The sequence below is a fragment of the Rhodamnia argentea genome, chromosome 3 (genome assembly GCF_020921035.1).
Source record: "Rhodamnia argentea isolate NSW1041297 chromosome 3, ASM2092103v1, whole genome shotgun sequence".
Classification (NCBI taxonomy): Eukaryota; Viridiplantae; Streptophyta; class Magnoliopsida; order Myrtales; family Myrtaceae; genus Rhodamnia; species Rhodamnia argentea.
Genome location: NC_063152.1, coordinates 35,331,047 through 35,350,240, shown reverse-complemented (window position 1 = coordinate 35,350,240; position 19,194 = coordinate 35,331,047). Strand labels below are relative to the sequence as shown.

Genomic DNA, 19,194 nt, shown 5'->3' with positions numbered 1-19,194 from the left:
GAACAACAGCAGCAGCTACATCAACTAAGCCTTATCCCACTATGTTAGGTCAGCTATAAAATCCTTATGACATTATGATCCATTCTATATCAGCTCTTACCTAAGGCGTAGGGTGAAAGTGGAACGACAAAATAATGGAATAGAAAGAGTAATAGTGACTTCAATTTCTATTTTAGGTTGTGACATAGAAAGGACGAGTATGAGAGAGAAAAAAGGAAGGGGTACACTTGGAAATATAAATTTCGAAACTTTATTTAGGGAATCAAATGTGCACTCTCTACTGAAGGAATCTTATCTGATAAACTATACCAAACATAAGGAAAGAGGGTACGGGAAAATGAACAGTTCCTCTTTCATGCTCATTCCTACATACCATACAGCGCCTAAGCATTCATTTCTTTCCTTATCGTCTTTTTAGGGGACAAAATTGGCAGAACCACTAAAGAGAAAGACCTGAGAATCCTTATGCTATGGGCGTTTCGGTTTCTGCCACAACTATAGTAAAACTAAGAAAATAAAGGCTTCATAAACCCTCTCCCAGTTAGCAATTTCTGAAAATAAAGTACTATGTGTCTCCTAGAATAATTCAACTGGCAAACTTAATAGACAGCAGACTATAGCTCGTTTCCACTCTAAAATCAAAGTTTCCACTGCCGTAAAAAAAGCTCCCTAAACAAAATTCCAAACTTCAAAGCTCGCTCTCCTCTCCACCACTAATCAAACAGGAAAACTTAGTCAAATAAGACAGCCATTACCGCGAGAGAGAACAAAGAAGCGGCCAGCTACAACGAGGAGCTTAAAACAAAGATTTTGACAGATCCAATTACACGCAGGCCTTCATTTGTCACTGGAGGGGCAGGCAGCGCATCAAGAGCAGCCCACCTACAAAACGTGACAAGACCAAAAGCATACACAAATCGAAATCAACCAATTGCAAACACCCCAGACACCTACTTTAAGCAGTGGAGCATCGAGAGATGAGAGGAGCAGCGATCCCGGCTGAAATATAACCGATTCGAGCTCCACAGATTCCGCGGATTAAGTATCACCCGCAAAAGATCATGCAAACGCGGTTGATGCACTCAAACGAAAACGAAAACGAAAATGCCGAGCGATTACCGTTGAGCAAGAGATTGGCGCGGCGCTGATCCGATTCAAGGTCGCCGCTTGACGAGATCACTGATCGACGAATCGAATTGGGAAGAATGCTGCAGCAAGAAATGGAGACAGATCGAAGAGTCCGAGCGAATTGCGAAAGCAATGCGTCGTGGGCGCGAGGTTCAGAAGAGGAGATGGAAATTTTTAGCAGGGGAAGCCAAGTAATGATCCCGAAAGCCCAGTCAAAAACCAAGATGAACCAAAGTCAAGGTTATATGGCAATTAACGCCCAGTTCCATGGGGCTTTTGGTAAAAGCAACGCATGCTTTTTTCACCTTCAATTTTCTTTTTCTCCTTCTATTTGCCTTTTTTCCATTTTAATTATTTTAATCATCAAGGCTTCATATCGTATCCTTTTGGGGAAAATCAATAATGAATTATCTTTGCTTGGCTTGCACGTGAAGAGAGTTAGCTTGAGTGATATTCACTTCTTTTCACCTTTTCTGGCTCTTGATAAGGTCATTTTCGAAACTAGGAGCTATTTTTTTTATAGAATTACATGCTCTATAATGACTTAAAAAAAAAAAAACAATGTCTTCTATTAGCATCATGTGTATAATTAACGTTTCATGACAAGGTTGATATTTTGATGCTCGTTGATCGGAAATTTTAATCACCTCGCACATCCCACGGGATAAAAGGCTTGTTGATTGGAAATAGCAAAGAAAAGTTTTCTCGTGCTCTCTTGATTCACATTATAGAGGCGTTATCGTGCCAAAGTTTGTTAAGGGCTGAAAAATGAAATAAAGAATGATCAATAATATCAAAGTATATTGCCTCACCCAAGCTTCATTCTGGTCATGGATAGATCACTCGGGTTCGGGCCCGTGTACAATGAAAAATGACCAATAGTATCTCGACCTTTAACTACCGGAGCATTATAAATATTAGGCATTTTTTCCACAAATAGTTGAAGGGAATTCTCCGAAGAGACAAATTTATACAATAAGATTTTACCTTAGCAAGTCACATACCGCGAAAAATCTCAAACCGATACATTTGTAATAAATTTATCATAAACTAATTTCTTGATCACTAAAAACCTTAAACCGGTACACATGCAATAAATTTACCCTCAATTATTTTTCGTTAAATTTTACCATCAAATTATTGAGTTATATGATACGTGGCGGTTGACGAGTGTACGAGTTTTGAGATTTTTTACCATCTGTTTGTCACAATCATACCAATTTTGGGTCTTTTGTGGTATTAATCAAATTTAACAAAAATTAACAGAGCGTTTAAATAACATTTTAATCAAATGGAAGTGTCATAGAATAATAAAAAAGATGGTTAATACCACGAAAAATCTAAAACCGATACATCAGTGATAAATTTATCCCAAATTGACTTTTTTAAATACTAAACTTGTATATATATGACAAATTTACTCCAAATTAATTTTTTGACCACGCAAAACCCCAAATGGATACACACATGACAAATTTACTCTCCGTTAGTTTTCGTTAAATTGAGTTAATACCACAAAAAAAAAATCTCAAACCGATACACATGTGACAAACATAGGTTAAAAATCCCAAACCGAAACGTCTGTCACATGTCATCCAACTCAGCAATGTAATGGTAAAATTTAACGAAAACTAACCGATAATAAATTTATCGCAAGTGTACCAATTTGGGATTTTAGGTAGTCAATAAATAGTATGGGATATTTATCACATGTGTATTAGTTTGAGATTTTTCGTGGTACTAACTCTAGAAAAGAAGTGCATAAAAGCTATTAACATATTCTTAAACACAGTTCTATATTTTTCATGTTAATTAAAAGCACACGATCACCCTTACTTATCTAGTTCTATAGTCTTTGAATGCAATTTACATTTAATTATCTTAATGACTAAGGGCGCACATGGCCACACTTCTACTTTAGAAATCAACTTATGGCCAGAAATTAATTTATCTACTTCTACTCCATAAGTTGGTTTCTAATCAAAGAAAAGCATTTGATAATAGAACAAAATTTCTACTACTGGAATAAAAATTCGTTTGGTAAAGATCGAAAATTTCTACTTTTAGAATATTATTAACACAAAATCTTCTACAAAAATTATTTTCGGAGGCCGAAAAATTTCTACTTTATTTTTAATTTTATTATTAAAAATATTATTTAATTTTTAGAAATAAAAAAGTATTGTGCATTTTTCACTTTGGCGGTGGCGGGCAAGATCACCGGGCCGGTAATGGCCTATGGGAGGCGATGGTCGGGGGCTAACGGTGGGTGGCAATGGTCGGCGATCGAAGGTCCGCGGTGGATGGCGAGGGCAACCGCCGACTGCTAAAGGGTGGTTGGGAGAGAAATGAAAATGAAAAGAGGCCGAAGTGAAATAGATATTGATGTTAAGAGATGGCTACTTCTAAAAGAGAAGTAACGTTTTTTAATTTCTGGAATTAGCTCAAAAATAATTTTAGAAGTAGAAATATAATGTTGCATAACCAAACAAATTTCTACTTTATAAGTTGGCTTACCAAACGAATTTCCGCTCTAGAAGCACTTCGGGAGCAGAAATTCATTTCGAGAAGTGTTGCCATGCTCGCCTAAGATATTATCGAAATTAATTTCTCTATATTTGTTATTGTGGATGAATTGCAAGTTTAAGATAGATGAACATCAACAATAAGAATGACTACATGGACTAAGCAATAAAAAAATAAAGTATATAAAATATGTTACTACAATATTATCTCAACGTAACATAACTCCGGTGAAAATTTATTTTAAACAGTGAGTTTCTTTTTTAGTACAATATAATGTCGCACTAAATGATCGTAATAAGTTGTATTTTAATTTACCAAGAACTCGGTTATTTTATTCCTAGTTACATATATTATTGCTGAATCAAATAAAATTGTCGTTCAAAGAACATATGTAAGCAATTATGTTATAAAAAAGAGAGCGAGATTTTTTTTTCTTATTTTCTCTTTATTCAAAATTGTTTGATTTTAAACTCAATAAAACAAGTATGGGGATAATAAATCAGTAAGATAATGCTTATGGAACATGGTCCATGTAGCAAGACAATGTCATCTGTCGTGTTTTCACGTGATAATCATAGAGACAAAGTGAAGTGCCCCTCGCGAGCACATAAGCGAGTAACTGTGTTGTGGCATTGTAGAGCCACATTGCCGGCCTTCTATCTAAGGGCATGTATGGTAATACTCCCTGGAAAGTATTTCTGTTCCCAAAGTATTTCCAGAACACTTTCGAAAAGCAAATGCGTATGGTTGAAAAATGTTCCAATGTGTTCTGGGGAACACTTTTGAAGCCAAAAAAAGAAACAAAAAAAATCTTGTTTCAGGGTTTTTGAACACTTTTGAGAAACAACTCGAGGGCGAGCTCGTGCAAACCACCACCGCCCACCATCGTCGGCGAGGAGCCGAAGTGGCAGTAGCCGCCGCCATCGGTCGCCACCGGCCGCCGCCTCCACCGCTCACCGGCCACCGGCCGCCGCTGCCGGCCTCTAGCGGGTTGCCGCCCGCCGCCACTCGCGGGTCACCGCTATCCGCAGGTTGCAGATCCTTCCTTTTGGTGAAAAAAGTATTTTTTTTGTACTTGCCAAACATGTTTTTGTTCCTAAAAATCGTAGCCAGGAACAGAAATACCAAAAAATATTTTTGTTCCAAATATGTTCCCGGGAACAAAAACGTTACTATACATAGCCTAATTATCCTTGTTAACATGGGAACATAGTGAAGTTCAATTCAAACATGGTTACTTGTGACTCGTCGAGTAAGTAGTTCGTCAGTGATCAAATTTGCTAACCCTAACTATTTGAGGGTAAACTACAAAACCGTCCTCAAATTTTATTCTAATTTTAACTTTTACGCTTTTGTTGTTTTCCTCATAATTGCCCGTATTATCGACTACGCAAATTTAGGGCAGCCAATTCCTTAGGAAAAATTGTCGAAAATTTTCTAAATTTTTTGCATTGTTGCCAATTCAATCCTAAACTTTTTAAGTTTGTCGATTCGGTCTTAATACTTTTCACATTTTGCCAATTCAGTCATATTGACAAGAAATCGGTGACGTGAATACCGGCCATCCTATGTGGTACCGTTAGCACCGACGTTGACAATTTCTAATAATATTTTCATATTTTTAAAAAAAAATTCTCAGCTTTTTTATTTTTCAATTTTTGTTTTTTCCCTTTTTTTTTTATTTTTCTGTTTTTCCCTCCGCCCGGCTTCAAACAAGGGCCACCCTCGCCTGTGCATGCAAAATTTTTCTCTAACTTTAACTTTATGCTTTTGCTGTTTTCCTCGTAATTGTCAATATTATACGCAAATCTCGGACACCCAATTCCTTGTCATAAATATTGTAGGGCTTCCAAGACACTAAACATTGGGATTTTCTACTAATCATTGGCCGCAAAATTTTAAGGAAAATTTTCAAATAAGGACTTGAAATGTCCTCTTTATTTTAAAGAAGGGTCTGATCAAAGGGTATTTTTATCATTTTTTTTTCTTTTATATTTCTTTTATCACTCTACCCTTCCCCTTCCCCTTCCCATCCATCGCTAGGCCACCGACGGCGGTCATCGGCATAGGGAGAGGGTTGCCCTCGCCGGGTATCGCCAGACGCCGGCGAGGGCAAACCTCTCCTTTGCTTAAGTCGGCATCGGGCAAGAGTGAGAGTGGGCGACGAGGGCAACCGAGTAGGCGAGGGGGGGTTGACAAGGGTAACCCTCGCCCTCGCCTCGATATGGTTAAGGGAGGGGAGCGGGAAAAAAAGAAAAAAAGAAAAGAAAAAACATAAAAAGAAAAAAGAAATAAATAATAAATGACAAAAATATCCTTCGATTTGCCCGTTTTTTAAATAATGAGAGCACTTCAGGCCCTTGTTTGAAACAAAGTCCACTTCAAACCCTTATTTGAGAAAATATGGATATTTCAAATCCTTATTCGAAATTTTTTCAAGCTTTAGTCCCGACTTTTCTCTGCCATAATTAACGATTTTACATGTTACACCGGACAATTATTTCTCCTCTACCATATCAGTTTTCCATGTCTTTTTTATGTTATATGGATAATATTTCTATTTTTCTAGCTTTCTTTTATTATGTAAAGAACGCGCGGATGAGATAATCATTTTGCCCCACGTAAATCCCAGATTGAAAATGAAATAATGACACCGCAAGCGACAATGAGGATTTATTAATCGAGAAGTTTTATGATGCTCGATCTGTTTGGATGCTTCGATTATTTCTCTATCTTGTTTCGGTGTTTCTCAAAGCTCGATTCCTATGGAGAAGAGTTTCGACCAGATTAGGCTTAATATAAAGAGGCTGGGTGTTGGTGCTCTCTATGAAAAGCAGATGCACCTGAATACACATGCACAGAGAAAATTATCAAAAAAATTCTAAATCTATTACAATTATAGCACTTTGGTCTTAATCTCTTTTTTTTTTTGTCGATTGAGTCTTAAATCTTTTGAAATTATGTTAATTTAGTCCATTTAACCAGCCGACAGCCTCCCGTTGGCCTATACCCTAAAAAACAAAAAAGAATTATCAAAAAATAAAAAAATTCAAGAAATATTGAAAATTATTAAAAAATTATCACATTAGCGCATATGGCGACACGTAAGCGCCGACCGGCTAAATAGACTGAATTGACACAATTACAAAAGGTTGATGACTCAAGTAGCCAAAAAAATTAGTCAAAAAAAAGTTTATGATTGAATTGGTAAAATTGGAATAGGTTTAGGACTTTTTTGGTAATTCTCTCCACATGCACACAAGTTGAATATGATTCAAAACCAAATGCGATCGCTACAGAAAAATATAAAAGTTTTGCAAGGACCATCCCTTCTGTTTGTGCTAGGATGACCACTTTTGGACCTGAAGTGAAGCGGCCGGTCCTTGGGAAGCCTCGCTTGAAGCAACGACTGGTAAAACAGGGTGGGCCGAATTGAATTTGCGTCAGGTAAAAAATTATTCGATCTAAAATGCTTAATTTAAGCATTTTTGTTCCATTTTAAAAGAAATATAAATTTAATAATTCATACTCGATGTAAAATTGCTATCTATAGTGTCTAAAAAAAATTCGTGAATGAACAAAGATCATCATCATTCACAAAGAGTTTTAGCCGAAAATTATTGTCTATAGCGTACCCTTTCATTGATTAATTATTTAGGGCTATATAAGTGATTATTTTTAAAAAAATATTTTAAAATTAAGTATTTTTTACGAAATAAACGAAGCTTTGTAATAAAAAAATTATTTTTTTAAAAAAATCTCGCGTCGATTGACTTTTTTTGAATTTTACAAGGAACGTCCATGTATCCGGGCCCACGGCTCTTTCACAATTTTTTGTCTCTCTTGGTCGGGCACGGTTTCTTGACGTTGGCTACGTGACTTATCGACAGATAGTCTCTGCTAATAAAGCAAAAATAAAAAATAAAAATTAGTTTCTTGTGATAATAACCGAAAACAATCAAATTAATTAATCAACACCGACAGGTGAAGATTAATTTGCGTAAGAAAGCACTCTCTGCGTCTCTTGCTTTCTCCATCCTCATCGCCTTTCCCTCCTCCTCCACGTCTTCCCCGCGATTCGCATTCCCGACCGTCCCCCGCCGCCGACGCCGCCGCCGACGAAGCGCTCCGCGGGACGCAACTCGTCGGAAGCTTCACGAGCAGCAACGTAGCGCGGAACCGCGAGTACCTCGGCTCGTTCGCTCATTCGATTCGAGGAGCAAGGTCCACAGGGGGAGTGACAGAGAAGCCGTCGCTTCATTTTTTTTGCTTTGCTTTTTTGTGCCGATCCTCTTTCGTCAATCCAATCCAAGTCGCTAAGTCGCTGTTCCTCCGATCGTCGGTGCATCCGTTGGTTCGGCTGACTAGTTTCTCGCGGCGGCGTTGGCTTCTCGGAGAAGTTGACGGGAGATTTTTTGGTTCGAGAGCGAGAGGAAATGGGGTTGACGTCGGGGCTTTTCATGGGGACCGTGGTCGGCGTGGCGCTGATGTTTGGATGGAGTTACATGATGCGGTATCGCAGCACCAAGCGCATTTCCAAGGTAACCGTCGGGTTTCGTTTCGTGAGTGACCGGTTCGGTAACGCTTTGAATCGATCGCGGTCGTCTACTCGTTGCGTTGCTTTGTTGGACTTAACTTGAAATGCGAGATAGAAGTTGGAGTTGGGATGGACATCAGTGACCGATTCAATGACAGTTTGAATAGGTCATAGTTGGAAGTCCAGTAATGCTGCTTTGATGAACTTAATGTTGAATGCTAGATGGAAGTCGGATTAGAATGTAGCTTTTAAGTACGGAATATCGAGATTGAGCGGCAGTGTTGTGGCTTGCGTAATGCAAGTTATGGGCAATTGATGCAGTCCTATACAGTTTACGCCGAATCTTTAGTAATAATCTGAAGTGAAAGTTTTCACAGTGCTACAAATTCACGATTCCTCACAATATCATGCACAGGGAAATAGAATCAAGCACCTGATTGGCCCAAATATCAGGCATAGGCAGATTGCAGTTTTCCACAAGCTTTAGCTGTTGGTGCATTGTGGTATTCTAGCATTAGTTTTTGCCAAAATGCATCGCCATAATTTTATGGATGCTGAAGATTCGCTGGCTTTAATTTTTAATTGTCTTTCTTTTCTTGATTAAGCGACATTTTTCTTAGCCATTGATTGTCCTTTTTTTGTACTATCTTTCACAGGCAATGGATATTAAACTACTGGGTTCTCTTGATCGGAATGACTTGAAGAAGATTTGTGGTGATAACTTTCCTGAATGGATATCTTTTCCAGCATTTGAACAGGTTGGTTTTCACCTCTCACGCATCTCCACTTGGTCCTTTAGCGTGACAAACCGTATGTATTCTTTCTTTACATTAAACTGCAGATTCTTCTGTCAGTTATTTCTTTTACCTATGCTACAACATTTATTAGTATCACATAATCATATGTAGAAGATGGTGACCAGAGAAAAGCTTTTGAAACATTTGAAGATATTCTTAGTTATCAGTTGAACAATCTTGCAATTCTTGGCTAGTCAATCCACTGGTGTATAAGTACATATTTGTTTAAATTTGTGAATGTCGATGAAGATACTTATTCGTGCTATAGAATATGCTGCTCTGAATCTGAATTGAACCTCATCAATATAGTACTTGTTGAGAAGCAAACTCATTTAATATATTCTTGTTCTTTTTTATACTTGGACTTTCTATTATAATACGGTGCATCCTCCTTCTTTTTAATAGGCTAAATGGCTAAACAAGCAACTCAGCAAATTGTGGCCATTTGTTGCAGAGGTAATGTGTTTTTTTTCTTTGCCTTTGCTGCTATGAAAATTACTAAAATAACCATCATTTCCTGTTCATTCCTAGTAAATAAGATTTTTGGAGTTGTTACTTTGCAGCACAAGCGTGTGATGCTTTAACACTCAATTATCATCTTTGTCAATGCAACCTTTCTCAACCAGGGACAAGAACAAAGCTAGCTTGGTTTGAGTGTGTGAACTGTTTGCTTATGTTTTCTCACAGTGGTTGTTATTTTCTTTTTCTCCCCTTATTTACTGATTCTTAGATATGTGTCAAGAGAGAAAATTTTACTTATAAGCCATTAAAAACTCCCTATCAGCATGCTTCTGATGTCGTCTGTCCCCTTGCAAATTAGCTATATGTTGTAATTAATAATTTTCTTCAAATGGAGCTTCATTTTTTAACACGGAATAGAGATCTAGATTGATTGCTTGATAAACGGTTTGAATCATGACAGCACTATATTGGAATTGGATCTCTGAATATGTTTGGTATGCATGTTGTGCGTGTTTTACCTTCCGAAGGATCAATCAGAGGGGGAGAATGATAGCAGAGTGAACTGAAACTGAATTGAGGGCAAGGGGTCGATAACAGAGAAATGGAGCTGTGTGATTATTCCATGGCCCAATTTTACGAGTTCTTTAATAGAAATTCGTGTCTGTGTTCTCAGGCTGCAACAGCAGTGATTAAGGAATCTGTTGAACCATTATTGGAAGACTACCGACCTCCAGGAATAACTTCACTGAAGTTCAGCAAGTTGTCTCTTGGAACTGTGGCTCCAAAAATAGAAGGTATGAATCAACAAACACATGGCGTCCTTTCTCCACAACTTTTAATTTACTTAGGTTTGCTGCTCTCTCAGCCATGACATATGCTGCAGCTATTATAATGTCTTGTACATAATGTGTGGAGATTCAGCTCCTGGTCACTAAATATTTGTGACATAACATATAATTGTATAAGATATTAGTAATTCATGTTGAATGTAATCTCTTGTAATTCCTTATCTTCATTTCCTTATATATGTTTCTTTTGGGGGTGCATTATTGCACACTTTTCTTTTACTTTGTAAATTGAACAATGTAGGTATCCGTGTTCAGAGTCTCAAAGAAGGTCAAATTACTATGGATATTGACTTTCGATGGGGAGGAGATCCCAGCATTATATTAGCAGTACAAACTGCACTTGTAGCGTCAATACCCATTCAGGTTGGTGTGGCGCGATTTTTATTATTTAAAGATAATAATGCTCTGGGCACAGTATTCTGTCATTTTGTACTGTCAATTCTTCATCAAATCTTTTAGTTTCTGGAAAGGAATTGGTTGAGTACTTTAATTTGGGAAAATACCTATTGCTCCAGTTAAAGGATCTTCAAGTTTTCACTGTTGTTCGTGCTATCTTCCAACTGGCTGATGAGATCCCGTGCATTTCTGCTGTTGTTGCTGCCCTACTTTCTGAGGTACATATCTTCAATGGAAATATGCATTATTTGAATTCTTCTTTAAAGTTGGTGTCTCTTTGAATAGTTGGTTTTGACGAAATAGTATTCCATTGCTTGATATATCATTGTTTGTTCCCCTTTATTAATTTTCCCTTCATCTTAGTGTACTGGGCATTAATAATAACTTCATTGGAAGGAACTGTTCATTTTGTATACAAAGACTTTGCTAGTAGTTAATTGTCGAAGTCACTAACTATCCTGTACAACTTACCAGCCAGAGCCGAGAATTGACTATACCCTGAAAGCCGTTGGTGGAAGCCTGACAGCCATTCCTGGAATTTCAGACATGATCGATGTGAGTTTTGCTACAAGGGAACTCTAAACTTGCTCTGGGTTTTTTGCAAAGGTTGACTTCTGCTAACATCATGCAAATGGTAGGATACTGTGAACTCAATTGTGACAGATACGCTTCGATGGCCCCACAGGATTGTTGTTCCGCTAGGTGGTATACCTGTAGATACAAGGTAAATAAGTTATCTGCCTTCTCATTTTGGTCTTCAGATTGAGAGTATATATATGTACTTAAAGCTTGGTCAGATGGCTTACTGTTCCATTTGACTGACTTTGTAATGACAGGAGAGAGGTTATATGTTGATGGATAAATTTTTAATTTTATGAGGTTGCAACATTTCTTGATGAGCGAAGAGAGACCTGACTCTTTTCTTTTCTGTAGTTGGTGTATTCTGCCTTCTTTGTGTGGGAATTCTTTAATGAAGCATTTTACATAGCAGTTTATCAAAAGAGAGAGATTTTACATATCAAAGCTGAAGATAATATGCATCATATCAGGCACTAGTTTTAGCTGTTATGACGGTTCATGGGCGGTTATGATAGTAGCTTGTGTAATTTGCTTATAAAGGATAAAATATCACTAGCCTTTTCTATCTCCAGCATTTGTTTTCTTGAAGATACTTATTCACTGATTTGCTCCTTAGATGGTACACATTAATTCTCTTTGGTCTTGTCTTGGTGCTTAATGTTGTAGATTATGGCTGCAAGATATTTCTTTTTATCTTGGTAGTGTTGGTTACTCGATGCTTAATTGGTTGAGTTAGATGGCTGTGGTTTGATGTTAGTTGGAAGTTAAAATGTGGCCGAACCTTACGTTTATGGTGGTCTACCTTTTGGATTTCTTGCCTTTAAAGCATTTTTAGTGGTGTTCAGCATATTAGAAATGAAGGAAATCATGAATGATTTGCCTGGATCATCTAAATTTCTTGTCAAAATTAAAGGATTTCATATAAAGTTTTGTTTATTATGCTGCAAATGGCAAAAAAAAGTTTTCCCTACTATAGTTTCTTCATGAAAACATCCTATTGGGGAAGAGGACTCTAAATAGAATAGAATCAATCCAATGCTACTCTGTCTGCTACATTCGTTTTCTTAGAAATCCTGGTTTGAATATTACCCTTCTTATGATGCAGTGAATTAGAACTGAAGCCACAGGGCAAGCTTACAGTTACCGTAGTTAGAGCAAATGATTTGAAGAACATGGAGATGATTGGGAAATCTGACCCGTATGCAGTTGTTTACGTCCGCCCTCTTTTCAAGGTCAAAACAAAGGTTATTGAAGACAACCTGAATCCAGTTTGGGATCAAACTTTCGCTCTGATTGCCGAAGACAAGGAGACGCAGTCACTGATCATTGAGGTTCTGAATTGTTTTCTGTTTTCAGCTCATATTTTCTCCTTTATCGGGGACTTTTACCTTTGCTAGCAATGAATCAAAAAGATCATTTTCCTTCTTAGATAGCAGTAGGTGGCGGCTTGCTAGCTGATAAACATGGAATCATAGCTAGTGAACCACTGTTAAGTTAAGGAACCTGTTTCAGATCTGCAGATAAATGCAGACGCAGAGACACAAATCTTTTTGTGTTCATGCTGATTAAATTTGTTAGCATTAGACCATAACCCATCCATGGATTTTCCAAGCAGGTTTTTGATGAGGACATTGGACAAGACAAACGGTTAGGAACTGCAAAATTGCCCTTGATTACGCTGGAAGCTGAAACTGTGACAGAGGTCGATTTGAGATTGCTTCCATCACTTGATATGCTGAAAATAAAAGACAAGAAGGACAGAGGGACTGTTACCGTCAAGGTACTGTGTGTCTCTTACAACTTAAGTTACTTCAGCACGAACCAGATATGCTTCTACATGGCTAATAGTGGGGGCAACCATCCCTGCTGATTTTTCTAAGAAGCCTGTATTTATTTAATATTTTCAAGAGAATTTTGTATTATGCCGTAGAAAATTTGTTTAAAAAAAGAAGAAGAAAAAATTTAATCTAGACATTGTCTCACTAGTTTTTCCATCTTACTGCAATGTTTAAGAATCGCAGCAGATAAGTAAAGATATAATTTCTATTCATAGGTAAAATCTATTCAATATTACTTTTTTTTAACTTGATAGTCAATATTGCTTGACACTGTAATTTTACAAGCACAAAACATCAGTTTTTATTAGAGCCACAGTTAATGTACAACATAATTTGCACATGCATATTGAAAATTAATTTCAAATTCGCATGCTACTCATCCAACAATGAATTTGCAAATTTCTTTTTTCCATCTGCCGTAAACCTAAAATTTCGTTTCACATTTCTACATATAAAATTTTCCCAATTTATAAAGTTTCTGGATACAGGGGGGCGTAGAACTGGAAGCTCTAGTGGTTATTTTTATTTGTTACCATTCATTGAGTTTTACTATTTCTTGGTTCTCTAGGATGTTTCTCATTTTTTCCTTTCTCAATTGATGCCGGTTTGGACTTTCAGGTTTTCTATCACGAATTCAATAAGGAGGAACAGGTAGCAGCTCTAGAAGAAGAGAAGCAGATCTTAGAAGCGAGAAAGAAGCTGAAAGAGGCTGGAGTCATCGGAAGTACAATGGATGCACTCGATGGAGCAGCATCCTTGGTTGGATCCGGGGTGGGGATGGTTGGTACAGGCATTGGTGCTGGAGTGGGGCTTGTTGGGAGCGGACTAGGAGCTGTTGGAAGTGGCCTAAGCAAAGCAGGGAGGTTCATGGGACGGAGCATTACAGGACACTCGAGCTCGAGCAAGAGGAATGGCAGCACAACCCCAGGGAATGATACTCCAGAAAATGGCGGTTCTCAGCCTCTGCAGTAACTATGCGCCGCTACCGAAGGATGTGATTTCATGTGGAGGGCAAATTGATGGTTGGTGCAAGCTTGCTTCTTACTCCGTTACTGAGTTATCGAAGTGAAAAAGGAACTCATCTTCAATTTTCGCTTCTCTTCTGACGAATCGTGCAGGTGAATGGATGGAGGGGGAGGTCTTGGTTCTCCTTTGGTATTAGAGCTTGGTTATGCCCGCATATGTGTGATTTTATACATAACTGGACGATATGCTGCTTCACTTGCTGCTGCAGTGACTTCTATGGTGCCTTTGTTGTCTTGTCGTGAAGCATGTTCCCAGTTGGAGCGATTGCTTGCTGAATTGTCATTGTGATGCAGGTGTGATTTTCACATTTTGGGTGTGTGTGATGTAAAAATGTCATTTTATGAGATGATTTTCCGAACTTCTATGTATGTAGTTTGCTGAAAGTGGAAAATCCGACAGAGAAAACTTTACGATCGATAAGTTTGTTAATTGCTCGGATTTTCTTTTTCTTTTGATTCTTTTTGCATCTTCTTAGGTTGCTTTCTTTTGATAATAAAAATAAATAAAATTTACACTTCATATAGCAGTAATAGTTTAGAGAAGCACTCCAATATCATCTTAATATCTTTTTTTCAAAATAAGTTTAGTTATAACTGAGAGAGTAACTCCTCGAAACTAAATTCTGAATATCGAAAAGTTTTTTTTTTTTTTTCATCTCTTATTACCACATCCTTTTGTTTTCTCCCATATCTCCCCCTCTCTTTATTTTTTTTCGTTTCGGCTATATTTCAATTCTTCAATCCCATCTTGGGGATAATTTCATGTTAGCAAGAAATTAAATATCAATCCAGACAGACCGAAATAATCTTATGCAATCGAAGTGAGCACGTTATTTGAAGATCAGGGCCGGTGGCCTTGGAAACGCCGCACAGGGCGGGTCAGCCCCCCCGACAAACTTTCGTGTCTCCTTTTCATCCTTTCTTTACATTTATCGGAGGAGAGAGTGGGGCTCATGTGATCTTCATTCGAGAAGGGCAGCCTCGTTGCATGAGCATGCAGAAAGTTGAATTGTTGTTTCAAACATTTTTTAAAGGGGGGCCGAAAAATCCGCGGAAAGAGGATTTCATAATACACATCATGTGACGCTCGAGCCGTGACTCGAATACTTTGACTCGAATCGAAACTGCATGTACTCGGTGATACAGAAATCGATCTCGTGTCATAAGTCTTAATCGTTATTTTTTAATACCGGGGTGAACACATGAGGGCTGACATTTTGAATTCTTTGATGTGTGCATCTTCCACATATGTGACGTGAGGAAACAAATGCTAGATTAATTAGTACCATATTCATCTTACGATATTCTGATTAATCTTCTCTCTATCTCTCTCTCTCTTGAAGCAAGTGTTTTGCTTCTGTCCACTGTCGTTTTGCTCTTTCTGTTCGGACTATGCACTTTTTCCTGGTCGGCAAGTGAGCCTGGCTTTTGGCGGTATCTATTCTCTCAGTAGATTCCCTTTTTTTACCAAGTTCAGAAGTCAATGAAAAGCATCGTGCGGCCACTCGCTGGAGATCCTTTCTTGTCCAACTGTTCCCTCGGTGATTTTCACGATTCGCCCCGCACTCTATTTGTCTGTGGAAATTGCAAGTTGTTCGTTTCTATTGACTTGTAAAATCACATGCTGCTATCGTGTAGCACGACGCCGGACGAAATACTATAGATCCTTTCTTGTCCAACTGTGTCCTTGGTGGCTTTCACGAATCGCCTTGAACCATATTTGTCTTTGTTACGTGACGTTTAGGAATTGCAACTTGTTTGTTAGTATTGGCTTGTTAAATCACATGCCAGTGTCATGTAGCGCAACGCTAGATGAAATATCTACTTCATATGTGAACCGTCTCTTTTTCGAATCGCTTTATTTTGCTGGTACTTGTTTTACTTTGTTCGGGACCTTTTAATCGTGATGTGGGCCAGGAAAGACCGCCGGCTGGTGTTTCGGCTCGGCTTGGCCCACTCCACGATCAAAGTTTAACGACAGTCCATAGCCAAATAGACCGATAAAAATCATGGGATTATTCTACACGAAAAATTCGTCCACCAAAGCTATATAGAAAGCACAATCTCTTTGGCGTAGCTTATAATCCAATGCAATTTTGATATTTGCCAATATTGGCGAATGTCTTGATCCTCGATGTTTATAGTCATAGCTTTTTTTTTTTTGGTCGAAATTATAGTCATAGGTTAAAGGGTGAGAAAAAGGTTACCTTATGTGTGCACTTATTTTCGTACCCATAAATCTCGAAGAAATTCTTCATTATTCTTGGGAGAACGACAATCGCAACATTTCTAGCACCGTAACATCCGTTATTTTCTCTAAAAAAAAATCTTTTTAAAACGATGGTGTTTTCGGTATGTCGTCGTGATCGGCTCCTACACATGATAATGCCGCACTTCTACTATGCTTCGACGATTTTCTTGTCAATTTCACCTTCTTACGCGAATCTCGTCACCACTTTGATCATTGTGCCCGCATGATTTTGAAAGCATCCAAGACATTTTTCCTGACGGATTCTAAGGAAAAACAGAAAAGAAAACGAAAAGGAGAGCACCAGATTGCTCCGACGGGGCCAGTCACGGGTCACGGGCTCACGTGACTGGCCGTGGACGGCACGCGCGCGGCAGCTGGCGCGTGAGCGTGCTCCGTATTTCCCGAGGAGAGTTTAAAAGGAATCCACTAACCGTGAACCGCCACCAGACACTCACGGGTCAACGCCTCGCAATAAATGACCACGCGCGCGCACTGCTACACGCGCAGTCGCTGTCAAAACGTTGACAGGAGATAAAGTGTACGGGAACAGCAGGTAAAATTGTTGGGAATTCAATGTGTCCTTCTTTGCAATTTGCAGCCCCCGTTCTCTGGGCCAAAAACATAAATAAAATAAAATAAAATAATTACAACACCGCACTCTCTAATTTCTGTCTCAACAGAAAATTTCAAAACGATACTCCGTTTCACCCACCAATTAATTTTCGTCGCACATGCAATCTCGAATCAGTATCCCGCACCCAAATCTATGCTCCATTAGCATTTGGTCGATTGTGTCGTTAAAATCTCGAATAAGTATCTCGCACACAACACCACACGTCGGATCTGTTACTCTCCACCTCGCATCGGTCGTGCGGTTGTCGGCCATGCGTGCTGACACGCGCGCATTTTAATAGGATATTCAACGGCATGCTCATGAATGGTAGATTCGAGCCAATGGTGTGAATTTGAAATTTTTCGTGAGATAAAGATCATTTTAGAGTAAATTCATCGTTACAATTCGTTGTAAGAGGAAAATTAGTTCGGCGTAAATACATCATTAGGATGATAAATAATTCCCAGATAAATATAGAAAAAACTATATTGAATTCTGGTTAAGATTCGTAATCAAAGACAGAGATATCTTAACGTTCGAGGATTTTTATAATGGTTCAGTCGCATTTTTGTCCTCTTAATAACTACCGCATTTCAAATATGGAGCTGAAAGAAAGCTACGCAAAAGCACAAAAGACAGAGTATACACTGTCCAAACATGAAATATTATAAAATAAAACACATCATTTGTAGGTGAAACATCATAACTTAGGAGTTTGATAAGTTTGTTGGATAAGTATTGAACACGTAGATCGGGAAATTCGGTGGCCAGTCGATAAATTTACTCGCAATTTTTCACATGTATAAATTTTCTGGGGAGACATTTGTGTAGGAGACGTGAAATTGAATCTTAAGATTTGCTTAGAAAAGCTATCAATACATGGCTATAAGACCGAAACGAGTCAAATGAAATGCGTTTCCTACACTATCTATAAATTCATTCACGTTGAATAGAATTAATTCGTTTATAAAGGGTTAATTCCACATTTGAGTCCTCCAAGTTACGTTCTCTCCACAATTCTGTCCTCGGACTTTTTTTTTTTTGAAAACGAGTCATCTAATTTTTGCTCAATTTGTGCAATCAAATTATCGACATGACATTACCGACGTGGGTAACGTTGATACAACACCAAACTAGGCGCCGCATCGACGAAAAAAATAGAAAACTTAATGCAGACATCAAAATCGCACACTTACGATAGGGAAAGATATTCTTCGATTTTTTTTTTTTTTGCAGTGACGAAATAGTGTGTTTCTGCGATTGGAGGCATAGTTAGAGAGCCCGATGATTCGAAAGTACTTAAAAGGATGAAATTGCATAAAAGTAGGAACCTAATCTCGTTCGAAAAACAAGTTTACATTTTCTTCTACATGCATACAATTTATTCAAAATCCTAATTATCAGTGAAAATACATCTAAAAATCACGATATCCTTCGCACCCTTATTTCCCATTTTGAAAAAACACGAGCGATAGCTCATGCACGCCACGTGGGCCGATAACGTAGCGGTTACCGACCACCGAATATTTTTAATGATTTTAATATTACAATTGTCATTTAATCCTGAATAAAGAAAAAAAAATAAAAGCGAAAAAAAAAAAATTTATCTACCTGCTTCCTACTACAAATCACACTCGACGAAATTCTTTCATTAATCTTATGGTGTAGCAACCGATTTCACCTTTCTCTCGGTTTCTTATATCTAAATCTCGAATGATCATTATCCTAAGAAATATTATCCATCCGATGTTTACTTTTCGAAAAAGAATAACGAGAATCATATTAAGCGCTTTATTTCTTCGTTCATTTGGAGATATTTACCTTTATCATTACTTCATGGTAAAGTATTTTAAAAGGAAGTTGCAAGGTGTATTTGGCGAAATTGCCTATACAAACACAGGCATCGCAATTGGGCTTGAGCAAGATCTTTAAACTGCTTCGTCTGAAATCTAGAATGTAAAATTCGAGGATATTCTCCGATATGAAGAGAAGAAAAATGTTTTCTCTCAATTTAGTCATCGCAATCAGAAGTTAATTATTAGCATAAGTTCTAGAAAAGTAAAAATATTTAAATTAGCTTAGTTCTCCATAAATAGACTCAATTTTTTTAAATATAATATTCGTCGCATTAAAAAATATTTTCCGATTCTTGAGAGGATAGAAAGAACTCTCTCTCTCTCTCTCTCTCTCTCTT

At 37.9% G+C, this 19,194-nt stretch overlaps 2 protein-coding genes across 4 annotated transcripts in view; one reads left to right on the top strand and one right to left on the bottom strand.

Moving 5' to 3' along the window:
- Positions 1-1,325, bottom strand: part of LOC115728428 (BEACH domain-containing protein C2) — a 30,605-nt gene extending 29,280 nt beyond the window's left edge. For all 3 annotated transcript variants that reach the window (XM_030658762.2, XM_030658761.2, XM_048276190.1), the window contains exon 1: positions 1,120-1,325. The gene's annotated coding sequence lies outside the window, so the exon portion shown is untranslated. The remainder of the gene's footprint in view (positions 1-1,119) is intronic.
- Positions 1,326-7,645: 6,320 nt separating this feature from the next.
- On the top strand, positions 7,646-14,537 carry LOC115728429 (calcium-dependent lipid-binding protein-like). The gene is made up of 12 exons (XM_048276191.1): positions 7,646-8,195; positions 8,848-8,949; positions 9,394-9,444; positions 10,124-10,244; positions 10,540-10,661; positions 10,814-10,912; positions 11,169-11,249; positions 11,333-11,418; positions 12,379-12,604; positions 12,889-13,053; positions 13,730-14,133; positions 14,230-14,537. Exons 1-11 carry the CDS (start codon positions 8,091-8,093, stop codon positions 14,081-14,083), a joined length of 1,512 nt encoding a protein of 503 aa, XP_048132148.1. The 5' UTR covers positions 7,646-8,090; the 3' UTR covers positions 14,084-14,133; positions 14,230-14,537.
- The last annotated feature ends 4,657 nt before the right edge of the window (positions 14,538-19,194 follow it).

Bases quoted from the DNA above. Each gene is read 5' to 3' on its own strand.
- LOC115728429 (XM_048276191.1), top strand. From the start codon at position 8,091: ATGGGGTTGACGTCGGGGCTTTTCATGGGGACCGTGGTCGGCGTGGCG. The intron at 9,445-10,123 runs GTAATGTGTTTT...CTGTGTTCTCAG, and splicing joins TGTGGCCATTTGTTGCAGAG to GCTGCAACAGCAGTGATTAA. The intron at 12,605-12,888 runs GTTCTGAATTGT...TTTTCCAAGCAG, and splicing joins CGCAGTCACTGATCATTGAG to GTTTTTGATGAGGACATTGG.